The sequence below is a fragment of the Phoxinus phoxinus genome, assembly GCF_949152265.1.
Source record: "Phoxinus phoxinus genome assembly, chromosome: 4".
Taxonomy (NCBI): Eukaryota; Metazoa; Chordata; class Actinopteri; order Cypriniformes; family Leuciscidae; genus Phoxinus; species Phoxinus phoxinus.
In genome coordinates this window covers 32,217,353-32,238,829 of record NC_136879.1, presented here as the reverse complement: position 1 = coordinate 32,238,829, position 21,477 = coordinate 32,217,353, and the positions used below count along the sequence as shown (strand labels likewise).

The 21,477-nt window shown below is 37.6% G+C and overlaps 1 protein-coding gene and 1 long non-coding RNA gene across 30 annotated transcripts in view; one reads left to right on the top strand and one right to left on the bottom strand.

Annotated features, from left to right (window-relative positions):
• Positions 1-9,198, bottom strand: part of phldb1b (pleckstrin homology-like domain, family B, member 1b) — a 59,910-nt gene extending 50,712 nt beyond the window's left edge. For 24 of the 27 annotated variants that reach the window (XM_079609287.1, XM_079609262.1, XM_079609260.1 and 21 more), the window contains exons 1-4: positions 9,077-9,187; positions 7,915-8,010; positions 4,902-5,025; positions 1,424-1,594 (exon numbers count right to left, since the gene is read on the bottom strand). In XM_079609287.1, coding sequence (XP_079465413.1) covers positions 1,424-1,594; positions 4,902-5,025; positions 7,915-8,010; positions 9,077-9,112 — 427 coding nt within the window. In that variant the 5' untranslated portion in view covers positions 9,113-9,187. Of the gene's footprint in view, positions 1-523; positions 926-1,423; positions 1,595-4,901; positions 5,026-7,914; positions 8,011-9,076 lie in introns of those variants that run through there. The other 3 variants (XM_079609273.1, XM_079609266.1, XM_079609267.1) reach the window with 3 other exon arrangements.
• Positions 4,984-21,455, top strand: LOC306996591. 3 transcript variants are annotated; one of them, XR_013797122.1, is made up of 6 exons: positions 4,997-5,125; positions 6,152-6,250; positions 9,211-9,425; positions 9,744-9,878; positions 14,247-14,425; positions 21,392-21,453. It is a non-coding gene; the product is annotated as an uncharacterized lncRNA (long non-coding RNA). The 3 variants fall into 3 exon arrangements; XR_013797121.1 differs by lacking the exon at positions 6,152-6,250 and having other exon boundaries at positions 4,984-5,125; XR_013797120.1 differs by lacking the exons at positions 6,152-6,250; positions 14,247-14,425 and having other exon boundaries at positions 4,984-5,125; positions 21,392-21,455.
• Positions 21,456-21,477: the final 22 nt, after the last annotated feature.

Here is a 21,477-nt window from a genome sequence, read left to right as displayed (position 1 = left end):
TATTCCTATCATCCATCAATTTTCTGTTTTGATAAATGTTTTGATAATTATTTTGGAAAAAAAAGTCCCTTATGCTAACCAAGACTGCATGTATTTGATCAAACACCAGCAATATTGTATATAAACTGTTCTATTTATAATCTTTTTTTAAATGTAATTTATTTCTGTGATGTTAAAGCTGAATTTTCTGCATCATTACTCCAGTCTTCAGTGTCACATGATCCTTCAGAAATCATTAAAACAATTCAGGATTCTTAAAAAGTTCATTTTTTTTTAAATATATATAAATATTTTGTAACACTATATATTTCTTTACCAGCACTATCAATCTAAAGCTTCCTTGCTGAATAAAAGTATTAACTTCTTTCAAGAAGTATATGTTAATACAACAACATAATGCTACATTGTAAAGGCAACGTATATAGAGAGCTTATCTGAGATTTGTCTGCAGCAATGCTGCTTTTAAATATCTATTTTAATTATTCACTTCTCAAACCAGTTTATTAGGTCTTCATACACTTACTTTTAAATCCAAACGGTCAACTTCCCATCCATTCGGGTAGCATGCTATCTGTCCCTTTAAATGGGAAAGCACATGGTTTTATACTACAACTGTAGCATGCAGAGACTGACTTGCTTGGTCGTTGGTAATCCTTTGTTCATGGAGTATTCATCAATTATTCCCCATGCTTTATAAGATCGCTTTATCGTTAACAGTGCAAATAGCTGTCCAGTCGCAGTGAGGAGGCTTCCACTATAAACCATACATCTCCACAGAAATATAATCCTGTCCAACGAATGGCAACCCAGAGGTGGTGTATTGTATCCGAGCACTTTTGAAGTCACTGAACCCCTGCACGCTTTCGCACTGATGGGTGGTAAAGTTGAACAGCTGTCTCCGGCACTGGTGCAACAAATTTCCCTCTCAGATTAGGGATGGGAAGGAGGAGGTGTAATTGCTCACCCCTGAGTCAGAGCCTCCAATCTCTGCATGTCACGGGGTGGGGGGGCAAGATGGGGTTTCTGTTTCACTTACTGCATTTAACATTCTTTCCACAGGTTCCTGCTCTTCTATGACTTTACACATAAGATAATAAAAACATGGGTTTGCACTAAATGAGACTTTAAACGAAATGTTTCAGAGCAAACGTATTGAACAATAGTGAAACACTAGAAGCTCGCACAATGAAGATTCCCCCAAACACACCCCTCCCCCCAACCTGTTTAGTCAAATTGTTCCCTCAGACAAAAGACTCAAGAGGAGGAGCATACTTTCTTTTGGTTTGGGTGCATTGTTTCCCTTTCATAGATTTTACACTTCAGAATCATGCTTGAATTTTGCCGTGACTGATGCGGATCACCAAGTAATGACTGAAATTCTTGGTCCTGAAGGATTGAACTATTGCGAATGAACAAAAGCTACCTTGAGACAGGCGCACAGGTTTGGTGACCAGTAGTCCGTCCATGCTACACTGGTTTCCACAGGGGTGCAGAGTGATGACTCCAGCCCTGTTCTCGATAAAGCAATGCTGGGCTGCGATCCCTGGGCCCTGGATGCTGATGTCCATGGCTCCGTGACCCAGAGTGGTCTTGCCTAAAACAAACAACCCCCACAGGATGTTGATTTCAAAGATTATTTGCTCTCAGACAACATGTACTAGTCTAGCGAAAATTTCAAGTTGAAAGTACAATTTAGGTGATGTTTGGAAAGCGGTCAATGAAAACCCAGGCACTTTTATGTCTATTTTACTTTTATGCACACTAATGTTCAAAAAGTTTGTTGGCTGTAAGATTTTTTGATATTTAAAAAAAAAAGAAGCATCTTATGCTCACCAGGGATGCCTTTATTTGATCAAATATACAGTAAAATAACAGTAATATTCCAATTGTTTTGTATTTCAATCATTTCAAATTGTAATTTATTCCTGAAATGGCAAAGCTGGATTTTCAGCAGACATTACATTGTAATATGCTGAATTTTTCCTCAAGAAACATTTATTATCAATGTTGAAAAAAGTTGTGTTGCTTAAAATTTGTGAAAACCATGATACAATTTTTTCACGATTCTTCAATGAATAAAAAGTTGAAAAGAACAGAATTTATTTAAAATAGAAATCGTTTGTAACATTAGAAATGTTTTTTACTGTCACTTTTGATCATTTTATCGCATCCTTGCTAAATAAAAGGATGTTTTTATTATTATTGCCTGACCATTTTGAACAGTTTCTGTATAGATTTGATTGCCTTAACACTCATCAGATGTTCAATGAAAATGCAGCATAACAATATGTATAATAATAATCATCATAAACCATTGGATATATATTGTGTCAAACTGATTTATATACATTTTTACAAAAATATTGACTATGGCATCTTAATAGAGATTTTTTAAATTATAACTATAATTTTGTGTACTAAGTTACTAAGAAGATAAAATTGTCAGTGAAGAGCTTGATATAAGTCTAAGACGCATGAGAATTATGTACAAAATGATAATAAATGTATTCACTATTAGACGTTGTAAGTGGATATTCAATAAACTAGTAATGTAAAGTGTGAATAATGTTTTAAGAGATGGAACGTGCAAATAGTTGAAGAAACACCCATAAATAACAATTATTTCAAACATAAACAGTAAGTGTCATGTATCATCTTCCAGCAGTGTGATGCCTATAATGTTAAATTAAACTGAAGTGAAATCACTGATGTTGGCCTGCTCTTTGTCAGAGAGAAGAACCACATTCCTCAACCCGCTTCCCATCTGCCCCCGTCCACACTCGTCTGTTATCAGGCACGAGATAAAAGCCTGTGAACTGAGAGGACCTCAGAATCACACAAGCTAGTGTATCAGTTTATAATATCAATACAGTGCACACTAAGGGTGTCACGATTTCGATTTTAAATCGAAATCGATCGAAATTAAGTCACAATCTCGATCATCGAATTAAAAAATGGAATCGTCGATGCTGCCACCGTCACGTTCGGTCGGCTTGTCAAGCAGAAATCTATGCGTCTATGACAACTCGAGGTATCGCACACACCGGACGAGAAGCGTCGCGTCTTTGACAACTCGAGGTATCGCACACACCGGACGAGAAGCGCCGCGGCGCGTCTATGACAACTTGAGGTATCGCACACACCGGACGAGAAGCGCCGCGGCGCGTCTTTGACAACTCGAGGTATCGTACACACCGTACGAGCAGCGCCGCGGCGCGTCTATGACAACTCGAGGTATCGCACACACCGGACGCGCACTTTCATGTGGCCTGCAATATTATGTTTAAGGACATTATGGAATTAAGATCATGTTATGAGGCTTCTGTACAACGTTGCTTAGTCTGCACTTTATCTCTATCTCAGAGAGCGTCCGTTAACTGAATGTATCCTGAAAATCCGATAACATCAGCAATTTTCATTCAACCAGCTGATTTCTGTAAATGAATGTAAAACATGTTTATTGCTGCAAAGTCATAACGACGATTTGAGACAAATAAATGTATATAAAATGTATTAATTTATAATAAATGTAATATACAATGTGAATGGCGCTCTCTGGCGCGGCAGGATTCATTTTGAACAAGTGAACGGTCCTGAGCCGTTGCTGGGCGCCGCGGACAGACGGCGAATGGCGCCGCCGGTGTGTGTGTGTGTGTGTACACTCAGAGAATAAAGTGTTAGAATTTTAAAGACGTGGCTCTGCGCGACGCATAGATTTATCTGTTAAACTGTTTGTTTGTTTGTTTTGCTGTGAACTTGAATGTCATCTTCTGTGAAGAAGACTGCAGTTACAAAAGAGAAACTAGATCGCAGGTTATTTTGCTTTAGTTTCCAATTGACTGAAGAAGTATTGTTACATTATGTTCTTAATAAATGTTTTAAATTTGACAATGTAGTGTGGTACATTGCGAACAAAGGTCAGATATTATGCATAAAAGTTTGGTCTAAAAATGGCATAGCAACCTGTGCTAAAAAAAAAAAAGAGTAAAAACCGAAAATCGAATCGAACTGTGACCTTAGAATCGAAAATGTAATCGAATCGAGGATTTGGAGAATCGTGACACCCCTAGTGCACACAGTGACTAATATAAATTAAATAAGCATTCAACTTCTCCTGTGCCCTTCATGATAACTCCATGTGTCTCTGAGGAATTCAGGCAGATGGACACTGATAAAGGAGACACTGGTATGAATGGCTTGTCAGTATCAGAGAAAGTAAGTAGGTGGAGATGATGGTGGGAGGCGAAGGAGGGGGTTTCTCTAATTAAGAGAGGGTGTTTTTAAAGACCCCATGCTGCTTAAGGCTCCGGGTTGGGTTATTAGCTTTTCAATCACAGCACAGAGGTGATGCAGGGGATTTGACCATCTGTGTATTAGGCCTATATGTATTATACTAAAGGTTTGTATTTCTTCCCACACAATTGCATTATTGGATTATATTTTGAGAACTTTCTACTTTTGCCCCAAAGTTTGTAAAGACGGAGAATCTTGGAGAAAAGATAGCAAAAAAAATTAAAAAGTCAGTCCACTGAAGTACTGTATCTTATAGTATAATATAATATCATTAATATGAATGGTAACACTTTAGTTTAAGTTCCAATTCTCATTATTGGATTCCAACTAGTTGCTTATTAGCATGCATATTACTATGATATTGGCTGTTTATTAGTATTTATAAAGCACATATGAATGCCTTATTCAGCAGGACCATATTCTACATCCCTTAATCCTACCCAATTCCTAAACCTAACAACTATCTTGCTAACTATTAATAAGCAGTAATAATTAGGAGTTTATTGAGGCAAAAGTCAGAGTTAATAGTTAGTTAACAGTGAGAATCGGACCCTAAACTAAAGAGTGAACATATAAATATACACCTGACCTATATATAATAACCTTACCTTCGGGCAGGGGTAAGAGGGTGATGGCTGTACTCAGACGGCCACTTCCTAGACTGACCAAATGGGGGCGCTCTGCTTGGAACTTCAGTGCTTTCCCGGTCTCGAACAAATCCAGGGGAGTGCTCTAAAAAATATCGTACATTAAAAAATGTTATCGTTGTCTCATCCTCGTGGGTTTCTAAATCCGTAAGAGTTTGACAGCATCCGAAATAGCTTTCTGACAGGTAGGCTACCTACTCAATTACACCTTATGTTTAATTAGACATTCTCTAGTAAGTTAGCGACCATTTGTTACTTGAATGAGGAAGGCTTCCAATCCGGTGGCATCCGTTTCCAGTTATTTTCCACTGTCTATGTTATTTTCTCTATGGTTATTTTAGCTGTACAAAAACAGTCCGTTATGCTGCATATTGTAAACTGATATTTTGTTACCACATTAGTTTAATTTATCATCACAATCATACACACACTTGTAGTTCTATTTATTCTTTAGTTATTTAGCTATAGATACAGTATTTACCAAATTAATTTCCACAAATCAGGATTTCTGATTCGCAATCGGGGCGCCTCCGACGTTCTTCCGAGCAGGTTCCGACCTTATACTGTCTATGGTTCCGACCTGGTTCAGACACTCTTAACACACTTCACACCAAGGGAAAATCTGTAGAACCATGAATAATCGGGACATAGATTGTCGGAAGGGGAGAAATCCGATTATCTTTTGGTGTGTAGACCCGGCCTGCGCACTTCGAAATCTTAGTAAACGTAGGTCATCCATGAACTTTTCACCTAAGTTACTGTTTTTTGGATAGGCTACTATGTATTTTTATTTACTCTTTTTGCTTAATTTTTTTTGTATATAAAGAAGCAAGCATTTCTTTCTTGCGTGGAACACAACGGGATTTATTTAGCAGAATGCCCAAGCATATAGCTATATATATATATATATAAAATATATATATATATATATATATATATAATAATAATATAACATAATATAAAATACATGCATTAAAATAAGTTAAGCAACAAAAAATTAGGATATTTCTATTTGAATTCAGTTATTCCTTTTAAATGTCTTGAAAAACCTGGATATATTAGGAAGCCCAATTTTAAAAGTGCGATATTTAGACCTGGACAAGTAAGTTTTTTTTACTAAAAACGGCTAAAAACTAAAATAGAGTATTGGGTAGAAATGATGCTAAAAAATAAAATAAAAATGTAAATCCTTATCCGTTATCCTTTTTCAGTAAATCACAAACAGCAGGAAAAGTCATGAGGCCTTTAAATGCTGTTGTCAACAATGGAGTCAGAATTGCTGCTTTTAATGTTCCTGTCTGATCTGAGAGGTAAAAGCCATTGTTTTTACACTGCTGATAAAAACACATAAATACAGTGATGATTTGATATTTCACAACAATAAGAAGTTCCAAAGTAATAATCCAAGCTGAGCTCTAGGCAGGCGGTTAGGTGCTCATCTTACTATTCTCTTCAACCCTATAGTGAGAGAAGAGCCTACAGTTACATCTTGAGAGTAGACCTCCGTGGAAACTTAAAGGCTCAGCAAGGGGGAGGTTGTCATGGCAACAGGGAGAACTGGTAATGACTGGGAATGGAAGACTGTACCCTGTAATTCTGCTATCAAGCAATGACATCATTTTTCAACTGAAAATTAGCTGAATCCATCAACTTTTGATGGTAAATTCTGTTCAAGGGCACAATCATGATGATATGTAGCCTAAATATGCACAGGATTTAATTTTGCACAGGTTTATGCAATATAGGCATATTATTTTTAACCGTACGCCAGCCTTCCAGATAATTGCTGTGCATCCCAAATATCTGCTAAAGACATATCATCACCTCCGGGCTGCGGTATACGCGTGAGTTTAGGATAAACCCGGCTGCTTAAACAAGATTAGCAGGAGGTAATTAGTGTAATCGGTTAAGGCAGAGTTTGCAGGATGTGAGTGTGAGATGATCATTGTGTTTCATAAGTAAGACCATCAACACATCTGCCATGGATTATCTATCACGGGGAGTAATACGTGGCAGCCATGTTGAAGCAGAAGGTGATGATGGCAATGATGCCCCCAAGGGTCTGTTTCACACTTTGACTGTCACATCGTATTATGAACACTCAATCCTTTCTGCCAGACAAAAGCTCCCTCTGTGCTGAACAAAGGTGTCGCTATTAGAACTGGATTAACCGTCATACAAACAGAAAAAATCATTAATTAGGACAAAAAGTAGCTTTCTACCTCTTTGAGCTGAAGTTTTGCTTATACCAACAAAATAGAAATATATATAGAATATATATAACGGTTGGCCTATATCATATTTTTTGTTCTATTCTTTATGTATAAATAAATAAACAAGTACACAAATAGCATTACACACACACACATACCTGAATATGGGGTTTACAGGGACTCTCCATAGGCATAATGGTTTTTATACTGTAAAAATATATATTCTATCTCCTTACACTAACCCCATCACAGAAAACTTTTTGCATCTTTTGAATTAAACAACACTGTTTATGTTTTCTACACCATTTGGTTTATGAAGACACATGAAATGTAAACCATGTTTACATTGTAATATGTCATTATAAATATTTGCGTCCTCATAAACCATATATACGAGAACACAGTCACATACACGCACATATATATATAATTAGCATTTTTTATGTTTTATATATATTTATACAAAAATATATAATATATGTATATATTATTTCTTATTATCAATATTAATATTTATACTTAAGACTTTTGTGATAATATTTTCAGGATTATTTGAAATAAAAATCTTTTGTAACTTTATAAATGTCCTTACTGTCACTTTTGATCAATTTATTGCTGAATAAAAGTATAAGCCTATTTTCTTTAATAAATTGACTATACATATTAATGATAATTAATATATAATGCAATTATATTACTTATATCAAATAAGAGTATGAATGTATTAGTCGTCATACACACTAAGTAAAGTTCGATCTCACCTGGAGCAGCTGATGAGACTGATGTCCACTGCTAAGATTCTGGTTCAAACTATCCATGACCAGTGTGTCACTTACTCGCTCGGGGACATGAGAATCCTGCAAGAGACAAAAACAGTGTTGATGCGACCTTACAAATCGTTTCAAATTAATCAGTTTACAATCCTCACCACCAGTATCTCTCTTGGTTTTGTTAGTAACTTATTCTTACAGCAACTAGAACATTCTACTTACTTTGTTTGTGTTACATGAAAGAAGATCATACAGGTTTGGGCTGACTTGAGGGTGAGTAAATGATTACAGAATATTAATTTTGTGGGTGAGCGTTCCCTTTTTGGATCCACATTACATTCTTTCACATATATTCTCATTAACTGGTGTCTTGTCTATAGTACATAACAACTATGCCATGCCAGGCAAGTATCCACACAATAGTGCAAGTGGGAGACATGCAGCCTCCGGCATTCCCCGTCTGCATCCTCAGCTGACTCACTGCCCTGCTGAATAGAGCCTGCACTCATACAAATGGCATTTGCAAACAGATAACGCTGATTTACCCCGTCGGCCCAACTCACTCTGACTCTCGCCGGCCGTAAGCTGCCTTTTCCTCTGAGACCTGACACATACACGCACACAGACCTTCCTGCCCTGACATTCCAGTGCTCTTACTCACTGCGCTGTCTTTGACTTCAACCAGAGCAGAACGTATCCCTCCAATGGCTAAATGTATACATTTACCTGTTGGCTAGTCACATGCGGAACTGCGTTATGTATTGTAACTTTTGCAGCCTCGGATCTAGAAACAGGCTTGTGGTGAAATGAATTCAGTGAAACCCAAAACTGCATAATCTGAGGTAATTACTGTAATTAGTCTGTGAGATTCGATGATAGCACCTTTGTTATGAGATACAAAAACACTTTTTTGAAGGTTGGAGAATTTAAATTGCTCGGCACTGAATCAAATTTCACACAAATCTACCCTTTTAATACTTGAAACCACCTGAACAAAAAGGCCTTATAATTCAAAAACTGGATCTACAAACTAAATGACCTGCTCATGTTAACAACAACCGAGCATGTATCCATCAAGAATTTTAAAAATATAAGAAAAATAAGAAATATGCTGTTTAAAAGGTGAAATACAAAATAAATTCTACAAATTTACCTTCTTCCAGGTGTCCAACAAACACAACGCCTCCATTTCTGAGCATTAAGATCAAGCTTTTACAGCATCAAAGTCTTCAGAAAATGTAACTGTGCTATTTTCTGTCTCTCTGGTCTCTCTACATCTTCATTTAGAGGATACCTGCTCCTATTCAAAACAGCACGGACCTGCCTATACATGCTGCTTTGAGCTAAATCCCACATTCCTGCCTGTTGGCTACAGCCCTGATAACAGATGTTTCTGCGTTGGTCAATAAAAGGATGGAGCTCCATAAAAGAAAAAAGAAAGACGGCGAATTACAGTGAAAGATGAACAAGAGAGGAAGCCTAACAAGTTGAAGCAAACACAAGTGAGTAATAATTGATGTATATGTTTGTCATGCGGGAAATATACAAAGACTATGAGGCAGACAGACAGAAGATCAGACAGATTGAGATTGGGTTTGATCACACTCCAAAACTCTGGTATTGCCACATGCCTCTTAGCTCATCAAAGCCAATTTGCTCAATATAAAAAGGCATTGAATCACATTTCCCTACTAGTGTCTTTATACAGAGTTTGAATCTGTTCCAATTTGCAAATGCTCACTTATACCAGACACAACAATGTGAAGGACAGCACATTTTTCCAATTGAAGCATAAAGGCTGGCATTGTCTCTCTAAATAGGAAAACACTCTCTGTGGACACTGCAGTGCACACTGCCTGAAGAGCGCAATGGAAAAAAGATGAAGAGATGTGGTCGATCGAAGGCATGTACGTCTGGCATGTAGCTGCTCACTTACTCCAAACTGTAGCTCACATGTAAGTAAGCGAAGAAACAAATCATATGTTTGGATCCACACTTCTAAAAATATTTTTTCTAATCGATAACTATGTTATCTACATAGAAACATCATCTTGTTTCTTTTATATTATGTAGTGATTTTAATAAAAAAAGTTTGATTATTATATGACATTATATTATATTACACAGATCTGTGGAATACTTGATTCTGATTGGTCAATCGCCCCGTACGTTATTTCCCGTTAATGACCGGTAAAAACTTATTACACAGGCTCATCCGGGTTACTGAAGTCAGCGCTGCCGCTATAACTTGGCTAGGAGCGATTTTTCTTTGTGGAGCTAATACAATACTAAAACTCAAATCAATATTTTGTGTACAATTATATAATTATGTAATCTGGGCTATGACTCGTTACATACAAACGCAGTTGCTGCCATTTTGGAACGACTGTTTTGTACACTGTAATGGTTTATAGGATTACAAACAGGTAAGATTTAAAAAATAAAAAAAAAGTTTAATCTCAAATCAAAATCTCTTATCCCCGAATTAATTTATGTGGCGAAACGCCATGTAATAGATGGAATGACTTTACCGTATCCATCAAATGTCCGTATAATTTGAACTTGAACTGTTCTCTCTGCGGAAGCTTGGCATTTAAATACAATAAAAAATGTCAACATGACATTTTACGTGACAACGATATGCTTAAATCAAATAAGTTTTCACTTGAGTTTTCCGCGCACTGACGACACCATTCTTGTCAAAATGATCGCTATTCACACAGATCCCCGAAAACGACTAAAAATGCTGTATTCTGCTGCCAGGCCAATAGATGACAATGAAACACGTAAAAATTTGGATTAAACACGTAAAAACAGTTTTTAAAATTTTGCGTTTTTAGGCACTCAAAGCGATGTTGTCATGTAAATTAATAGCCAAAACGCATACAAGTTTCACGTTTTTAGTTGAAAACGGTGTCGTGTAAACAACCCCTGTGGCAAGCAGCCGTAATAAGTGGAATAATTTACATCCATCTGGTTTTTATTGCAGAATAAACTTATTCAGGGTGATACAAGATCCCTCCTTATCCCCCTTGTCTGGGTGTATTTGTGATATATATTATATTATATTATATGATATGAAAAAAAATATTTGCCACTATAAAAAATGTTAAACAAGAAAAAAAGTCTAAGAAAATGTTTACAGCGGCATTATTCTTTCAAACTTCTTCAATGCCTGAGGGTTGACTTGCTTTCATAATCCTTCAGTATCAAGTTTAGAGAAGAGATGTTGGATTGTTTTGAAAGGTGGATGACACAACATTCAGCTCTTCAAAGTGTGGGCTGGAAGGAGGCCACGGATTAATGGTAGATATACATCTCTGAATGGAAAGACATGATGGCGCTTTTTGGAATGTAGATGTTCCACCACATGTGATCTACACTCTCATACATATTGCTGAGGTTCATTTAAAGGATTTCCCTTGAAGATAATATTCTGTATGCTCAGGAAATGCTGAAGGAGAAGAAATTTGTAATTGGTTTATAAGAAAGTGAGGAAATGTGGTAAAGACGCTTGCAGCGAGTCCTGGCTGTTGTAGGCTAATAACAGCTTTCTAGTTCCTGCCTTGAGGCCGCTGTGGATTATTCATCAGTGGAATTTCAGTTGAGCTTAAAAGTACAGGGACAGAGAGAGAGAGAGAAAGGGGGAGATAATGAGCTTTTTCAATAGCTAGGTGGCTATCTTTTGTGCTGCTGCCTGCTCAGAGAACTCCACCTGGTGGTAAGCTCTGAGCTTCTCAAAACTGGGTCTGTTCTGGTATAGGGTCATGAACAGAGGGGAAAAATGCTGAATGCATAAAATTAACGATTATATAATCAGCTAAACATGAAAAATAGTAGTCATTTGGTGCACACACAGCTGAATAACTTAGCAACATGTTGCCAGTTTCGTATATCATACTGTGTAACAATAAACAAATGTCTTCTTATCAGCTGTTTGCTGTTACTGAACTCGATTTGCACGACATCCGTGATCACAATGCCTAAGGCCTCCGTTTCATATCCAAAGATGCCAAACTACAGTGGATGTCACTGAAGAAAACATCACGCATGCTTAAGACCTGTCCCTGCAGCAGGCCACATATGTGCTGCAGCATACAGTCGCATATCTACACAGGAAATTGAGAGGCAGATGAGAAATCCTGCCATTTCTGTGAATGTATGATTATGGCCACAGACAAACAGAGCGATGGATGTGGCTGACTAAATAGCTTCTTCCATTTTTAGATCTATAGCCACAAAAATGTTGCAAAGTAGAGGAATGTGAAAATGAACTGGGCTATAGAACGTGACTTAAAATAGCATTGTGTGGGCAGAAATTCTCCCACCCAATGTAATTAAGACTCAAATTATGTAACATTGAGAGGTCTAAACATGCCAGTTGAATTTAAAAAAAGCTAACTTTAAGAACATTGGGTTTTACAATCAAATATTTTCCCATGTCCATGGTTCTTACTCTTAATTTGCTAATCTGAATTTAGCATCAAAGCTAATCTTGCTAATACGCTTAGGATGCGTCTCAATCAGCTCCCTAGTTCAGCAGTCGGGGCACTAATCAGGGAGTCGGACATTTTAAGGTCGGTCTAAACGGCAAAATCCTTACAGTGAGCGGATACATTCGCTCCCTAAAAAGTCTCACAATCCACCCTAAAAATGAGAGAGTAGATGCTCACTATGTATGTTCCCTTAACTGAAATTCTGAAGCATAAAACATAAATCAAGTGAACCAACTCAAAAGGTAATGTAACTAAAATGTATAATTAATTTACAGCTGACATATTGCAGGGATATGTAACAACCAAAGTATTTATCAATATACTTTAATTAGCTATAAAAAAAAATAAAAAAAAAGTAATGTGAGAAAGATATAAGTGCTGCATAATTACCAGCTGTACATCAAAGGTGTTGTAAAGGTGCCGAAAATAGTCATCAGTGTCCCAATGTGTAGAGATCCAGGGTCCTACGAGTGCCTAACTATGTGTACAAGATATATGATTCACATCCTAGGTAGCTATAGAGCTGATTGAGATGCGCCCTAATCATTTATCATTGTGGGATGCTTTAAAGTGCTGCGTAAAATCTGTGGTATGCTGGTTTCTCCATCACTCATTGTGTTGAGAAAGGGAGAGGCTTGGTTACAAGCTAATAACCGGCAGACCACCTGCACAGTGAAGACACATGGGCAAAGGTCACCAGAACACCATCAAAGGCCTCTGTGCATGCTCATGTCAGCGTCAGTGAAATATATAACCCTGAGATAAGAATCCAAGAACAAAAAAAGAGCTGTATTGTTGACAACCAGCCAGAGGAGGTGGGGTTACACAGGCATACACTGGAGAAAAATCTAGTTTAAGATGATGTTGTTTTGGAACATGGTAGCTAGTTTCTATCGGGTTTAAGATGGTAATTTGCTAGTTGTTAACACGCTAACCATTGATCATGTTCCAAAATACAGCTTGACCAACTTAAGTTGGTCTAGGAAACCGGCAGCTATCATGTTCCAAATCATTGGATTCCACTGACTTTACAGCTCATCTAAACACATAGTAGCACCTCTAATTGCATCAACATCAGTGATAATTCAGTCATCAACAATATTAGTGGGCACTGTAGAGATCACACTAGATGTCGTCCCTAAACATGTAAAGAGGAAACATGACAAACAGGATGGCAGTAGAGGAGGACCACTGCTGCGTGTTGAGTCTATATGTAGACTTCCTATCGGATAGAGAGTTTCCTGTGGGATGAGGCAGTCAGAGAATGGCACATCACTTCTTGTCTTCTCAGAGGCAGAGACCAAATGTCAAACAATTTAAAAAATCTTCAAAGGAAATTATTGAATCTTTTTTTGCTTGTAAATTCATAAAACCAAATGGAATTGCAAAAATAATGATTGTTCCAAAAAGGTCTTAAACACGTTATCTTGTCTCCCAGTAGTCGAACATATTAATTTGACTTTTTTTTTTAAAGTCACTAGGCAGACTTTCCCCTCAAATCAGCAAAGACATTTTTTAATAAATTAATAAATAATTTTCTGGACCTACTCATAACTCGAAATACAAAAAGTACAATAATTTAGAAGCATTGTCTACATAGCATACCTTAAAGAGTAGGGTTTTTTTTTTAGCACACACTGACTTTCGGGTGCAAATAACGCATCATCAGACTAATAATTTCCTGGCGCGAAGGCTACTATTGAGAGTGAGTCACTCTTTCTCTGGTCTGTTGAGGGGGCTGTGCAGGGCAGGGGCTCAAGTGAACACAATATTCCAACAGGCACTTGCTCAAATGTTCCGTTGACTTTGGCTGTTTGTTTCCTAAAGACACTGGGCTCAACAGGCATTCCAGTGCAGCCGGCACAAAGAGCTCTTTTCACCGTTTAATCCTCGCAGAGGAGTGGCGAAGGGGCCTGGCTCTCCTCCACAGAGGACCACAGGACCCAAACTCCAAATTCATAGACACAAGCACCTACGCAGAGCAAAAAGCATACAGAAAATCCCGGGTCAAGACCTAATTCTATATTTTCATACTCAAAGAATTGCTTTACCTTTGCAGAGATGTTTTTGATCTTAAACAATGAAGCTAGCACATTACACATGCTTGTATCCTCTAAACAGAAGCTTTAAAGCCATGACCAGCTCCTCAAAATATCCAATGCCTAGTCCAAAGCCTAATGCCACCCAATCCAGTTCAAAAGCTTTGTTTTGTACTTGTATCGTTTAAAATCCTTGGATCAGAAAGAGATTCACATGACTATAATGTCAGACCTTGTTCAGGTGCGGGAGGGCATTGCCAATGCGCTCGGTGCCAGTGTCCAGCCCTAAACTCCTTGTCCAAAACTGCTCAGATCATCTCTTTAATCTCCATCCAAAAATGTGAGAAGCTCAAAGCCAAGAATTTCACCTCAGCTGGAAAGTGGCAGAAAGTGGCTAACATGCAGGGCCTCAATGCTTCAAAGCAGAAGGAGAATGACGTCAACACCTCCTTTTGCTGTGCTATTAAAAGCTGTTGAGATACAATGGGTTGCTGCCAACGCAAGCGTCCCAGACTCACCCCTCTCCTCCTGACTCTGGGTCCCGTCTCTCCACACTCTCCCAGACATCAGATGATCTATGCACAAGAACTATGCATAGAAATCTTGATGTCTACCAAAGCTTGTCTACAGTGTGTATTCCCAGAGTTCTTCCCAGAGAGTAACTGAAGGAGGGCTGCGAGTTAGTAAATGGGAGGAGGTGGACGCAGAGTAAAAGGAAACAGCTTTGGAAATCTCTTGGCCTAATGGAAATATTGTCAACAACCTCCTTCCTCCAGTCCTTCTTTTGTCTCAGACTCACTATATCTCAGTAAAGGCTGGAATACACTAGTTGCTGAAAGTCCAAGCCAGTCTGCAGAAATAGGATAGTCGGAGTTGACAGATTGTGCAGAAAATCTCAGTCTATGGCTTGCCTGATTTTGCTTGCAACAACATTCCTGTCTGAAAATTTAGTCCTACCCCTAAACCTAACACTACCCATTATTTTTCTCTAAAATCAGAGGGAAATAATAACTGAATAACAATGATATAGAAGCACCTAACCCTGGTTGTAAGCCTAAACTTGACATAAACTGTAAACTTGTCCCTCAAATCTGATTGGTTGATTGGAATGTTGTTCCAGGATCAAAAAAGATGTTAATCCAAGATCATGTTGTACTTGCTGAAATCAGGTTCTGCTAGTGTATGATGGGCACAGACTCAGATTTTTTTAGCTTCAGCATAGATTTTAAAAGTTGTAAAGTGTATTCCAGCCTTAAGTCCCATGTTTGCTGTTTTAGTGTAAATGCATGAGGTAGACAGTGAGAAAAAAAAGGATGACATCACCCAAATTGCACAGCTTTTCCAGCCACCACCTTTTAACCGCAGCTGGAGCCATTCTTACTCATTCTGACCTGATATTATGCTAGTCCGATAACAAATATATTTCACAAAATGACCCCGGCTCCATCTCCATGAGAGCTCTTTCAAATCCCAAATGAAATTCCACACAGGGCTGCTGAGCAGTTAGCAGTGAATAATGATGCTCAGGAAAATGTGTTTAAGTGTCTGGAGGATATCTCAGACAGAGAGAGGAAGAGTGAGAGCAGGACATGGGAAAGATCATCTTGGAAAGTCGATCATGAAGTGCAGATGTTGTCGTGGGGCCACACACACGCACATGCGGCTGCTACAGTGTTCTGAGATATTTCTAAGCGGTTGATTACCTGTTCTGAAAGTAATAGCACATTGTTGTGCTACAGACATGATGATGCACAATTTGATGTAACCTATCATTTACAATTAAAGGGTCGTTCACAGAGCACTCTTTGCTTAAAAATGCCTCAAATTAACACGCGCCAAGTGTGAGTAAAAAGCGGTGTTGGCGATTATTTGAAACCAATCACTGAAGTTGGCCGGTATCATTTTTATGAATTCTATCAATGCAATGTTATTGGAACATGAACAACGCTGGGACAGTTGACAAAGCCATTGCTGTGTCTTCACGGACGTTTGAGCCTAGATCATTTAAATATTCGAGCGCAAGAAGACGCGAAAGGGAACTCAATCTGTTACTCACTCACTGTGGGAAGTTTTCTGTGCGCAAACATCTGACCACGCGCAGAGAAAGCGGTGACAGCGCGTGAATATTGAATTTAGCTCTCTTTCACGTCGTTTTGTGCTTGAAAAAACGAATTCATGCAAGGTAGTTGCCATAGGCGGTTATGTCTTAAGTGAACGTAAATCGTTGAGAAAGAGAACACATGTGTAAAGTATCAGTATGTTGGATCCATACAAGTCTTAAAGTGACAGCAGCCTAATATTCCTACTGCTGTCTGTGTCGCTAACAACAAAAGACAGATAAAATCACTCACCGCTCGTCTGAATAACTTTTTGAACTTTAATAAGAATGAATCCCTTTAATTCATACAGTGAAGACTATGCAGTGTGATTTTACATTTGATTACTTGATTACATTTTTGTACCTAAAAACTACTGTTAGACGTACCAGAAAAATTTACCTGAAAGCAGTTTATTTCTGTTTTATCTTTGTTCTGTAGTATTTGTTTGTGCTATTCCTGACTGCTTATTTGTCTTTAATAATGTTTTAAATTTATAGTATGTGGTATCGGAATTGGAATAGAAAGTTGTTATCTAAAAATTTGGTGTCATTTGTAAAAACATGCATCTTTAATGGGCGGTAAAAAGATATTTATGGTCTGTACATCTTCTCAAATCATCAGGTGTGGCAAAAAGTTAGTTTATAGGCCCTGGCTAGAAGGACATGTTTAACTGTTGTGCTCACATCTTGTGTCTTTTCCAGTATTTTGCTAATGACACAGCACTCAAGATAAAAGAAATACATATATATATTTTTATCTCACGGTTTCTGTGTGAATGACCCTTTACGTGCTTCAGTTAAACAGGCTAGCCCCTAACCGTAGTGAGCAAAAGCAATCGTTCTGCTTGCCTTAGCAAACACAACTAATGAACGTGTCTGTATTCCACTTCCAAGCAAATCAATTCCAGCAATCACCGCATTCTGAAAGATTCCAATAAAACACACGGACTGTGATTTCAGCCTTTTCTCATTTTTTATTTTTTTTTGGGAAACAGAGATGACCTGGACAACAGAGGCTTGATTATCAAAACCAGTGAGGCATTTTTCACTCCCCACTGACCCTCTAAAGTGATCATGGAAAGACCCCACTCTCCCCCTCTGCCCGTTTCTCTGTACTGGCTCAATGGACTGCTCTGTTTTGGGTGGGAGATCAGGACGAGAGAGAGCTACTAACGTGGCACTTCCAGTGTGGTGCCTCTGGTCTCTTTCTATCTGTTTTCCTCTTAGTAAATGAAAGGTCAGGCACAGATCTTGTCACCTCCTTGTTTTCTTACTAATTCTGTTGTTTTCCCGAGGCCAGTGGCTATAGTCTGAGGTGTGGGCTACGTTGTGTCTTCAGCTCTGATAAAAACAAGGACAAAGCTCATTTCTTTTGCCTGCATTTGGCAGTGAAAAACTTTCAGGACCTCATGCTACTGTATATCTGCTATGCAAAACATCATTCCACATGGACTGATAGTTCAATCTTTTTTTAAAAACAGCAATGATTTCTAAAACTAACAAGCTATGTTTGGATCACAGCTGATTTGACTGGACCAGAATCTCACAAATCCTGCCAAGAACATTTCCAGGTCATTTCACCTCAACTTTAGGACAAAATTAGTAATTATATATCACTCATAAAAAATGCTGGGTTGTTTGAAATATATGGACAAACCAACAGTTACATTTTTAAACCCAACGATTGTGTTTGTCCATATTTGACCCAAACGTGGGTTGAAACAACCCAACATTTTTTAGAGTGATTGTATACATAAAATGAAGCCTATATTTTACAATTTTGTTTGTATTATGACATTATTTTCATGACAGCTATTCAAATTTCCCGTGCCATTTTAAATTGTCATTCATGTAAGGTTAAAAATACTTATTAAAATGCAAATTTAATTGAGAATATTAATACTTTTAGTATTTGCTGTCTTTAGTTCAATGTTTTTAATAATTAAATAAACATTGCATTACAGTATCTCTTATTGCAATACAGTAAAAAATGTATGATATTAAAATTTCCACTGAGATTAAAGAAAATAACAACAAAAAAGCTTCAAAGTAAAATAAAAAAAGAGCTAGTATTTGCTGAAAATTGAAGGAAAATTTTAAACAAAAATTAGATAAATTTGCATAAAAAAACCTCTTAACAGCCATAAAAATGTCAGCTTCTTCTATATATATATATATATGTGCATACATGCATTTTTTTCCCCTTATGACTGTGGAGAAATTGGACTTTGCATATGTTATTGACAGGTTTCATGAGATCCAACATTTTTAATATCTTTAAAGATTGTGTTACATGGACACAAGTTCTTAATACCCAACAACAGACACATTTTGAAGTTCAAAACATTCAAAAATAAACTAAATAGTTGCACTTGAGCAGTTATTATAAAGCTGTCATCCACCAAGCAAACTTTTTTAAACAGTCTAAAAAGTGTCTTATAAGCCGTACAGGAGACCTTACCTGTAAGAACTTTCTGGCAGCTTATATGAAACAAGACCCTCAGTTGGCAAACACATGGTTCCTCATGGACAAGACATTATGAAGATGGATAGAGTCTTGAGGATAGTAGAGGGCTGCGAGGTTCTTCCTGGCACACGTTTCGAACACAAACATCAGACACACAGCAGATTCTCCTTCCCAGTACGGGACAAAAGTCGTCTCCCTCAGTCTCTCTTCCCCTCTCCCTCGTTCTGCCAACCACTCCTAGCCTGACACAAGGCACTCATTCTTTCAGTCAAAGAACTTCTCACTTGTTCACTAACCTTGCAGAGACCCCTGCTGCAGAAATAAGTCTATTTCAGGAAAGGCTGAAACTCACTTTTCTGCAGAAGGTGCACAAAAAGACAGTGGCATCCGTCCACAATGCTGTTCCTCTTTCTGAGGGTTTCTTGGGAAGGTGCCAGAGCACTGGAGACCTGAGGTCAGTCCGGCTTTTGTCACTGTTTGTATAGTCCTATGTCAGTCCTGACTCTTACTGGCACTACACCAAAGAAAAGCATGCTCTTGTAGGATCAGGTGCTTCTCTCCAATAGGACACACTAGTCCTCTTCCAGCTGATGTCTCTAACTGAGTGCGCTCTTTCTCATCGGTTTGTATTTGTAAGCTTGACTATTTTCATTTCTCTGTTTCGATCCTCAGCATAATTTATCCCCTTTCCAATAGGAGGGGCACGTTGAGTGTTTTGAAGTGGTCTGCTGGCTCTAAGCCAGCCAAAAAGAGCTTGATATTTGAGGATTATGAGGAATGCTTTAAAAAAGGGTTGGTTTTCATCTCACTTGTTTATTTGTCACTTTGGATGAAGATTAAGTAATTAAAATGTATGGGTTTTGTGGTGTGAAATCTGAATTTACTTCTGAAGAGTTCTTCAAAATGGCTTTTCAATTTGTGTCTTGTGCTTACCTGCATCCTAATAAGCCCATTTCCACCATATAATAAAAATTTTATTATTCATTAGCCTATTATCATTATTATTTATGCTTTCATAATTCTTTATGGTGTTCTAATTATAATTATGAGATAAAAAGTTGAAATTATGACATGAATACATGACATGAACAATATGTCTTTATTAACATTATGCAAGTCATTAGGCTATTTATGACTTAGTATATGACAATTTTCACTTTTAACCTTTGGCTAATTATACATCTCATAATTTCTACTTTTATGTCATAAGTATGATTTATCCAAATTAGTTTATTTTTCTTATGTGGTATACTAAATTGCATTTTAGGCTTACCTACACAACAGCACTATTTAACAAAATAAGAAATATTGTGGTGCGGTCTCATGCAATAAGGTCCCTGGGGAAACTTTCTTTTTTTTTTTTTTTTTTTTTTACTTACTGTGAAAGTGAACTTGTGAGGAGGAGAAGGAATTATCCAAATGTAAAGTTTTTTTTTCTTAAAGTAGGCTAAATGTTATGCATTTGCAACATTTCAAGAAACACGAAAGATAAAAAAAAAAAAAGATGCTCACAGATCATGGTAGGCTGGTGTCCGTGTCGGATGATTGGAAAAACACACGAGTAGCCTAGTTATTTTGTCAGTTCTAATAGATTTAGAAATCTTCACCAAAAATGTCTCTAAGATAGGCCAAGTTGACGGTTAGCTCTGCTTGGACAGAAAATTGCCTCTTGAACGTCACTGAATGAAATTGTTGAGGTAGGCCTACCAAGAAAGATACCGAGCTAAAAAGATCTCCACTATTGATAAATCAGCAGGTTAAGTTGCTTAAGTTTGATAAGAACACGAAAACTCGCAAGAGATTGGCTAGAAAAACAACTTCGCTTTGAGCGATTTTAGGCCTATTGAGTTCAATAATAAACATCTGAGACTCATTTTGAGCAATTTTCCTTTGAGACTTAGTTGTTTTTTGTTTTTAATTAGTGAAATAATATGAGACACTCTGCCCTAGATTATTAAACAATTCAAAATACACATTTTCACAATCAAAAGCGTTGCAAACTGTCAGTAATACAATTTTGAATGATGTGACAACAGTGCCCTCTAGTGACTGATCACCACTTCTATAAAATAAATACGGCAATACCAATAAATGGACCAGGTAAGTACAAACTTATCTCTTATCAAATACAGCAATCTTAATGCAAATAATATAGAAATTCTAATTAGCATATCCTGAACTTTTAAATACAGCTTAAATGTGACCAACTTTACTCTTTCCCCTATCCTAATATAACACATAGGTGTCAAATAAACCTGTAACAGAAGCACCCAACTCATACGGCTGCTGTTTGTTGTTTCTTCCTAAGGAAATTCCTCATGCTCACTCAGAATGCATCTAATTTCCTCCTGTGTTTCACATGTTAAAGGTCCAGCTCAAAGGCTTGGCACCACGGTGGGGGGAAAGCAGGGCAGCTGAAGGGTCTACGACAGGTGTGGAAGATTTTAACTCTCG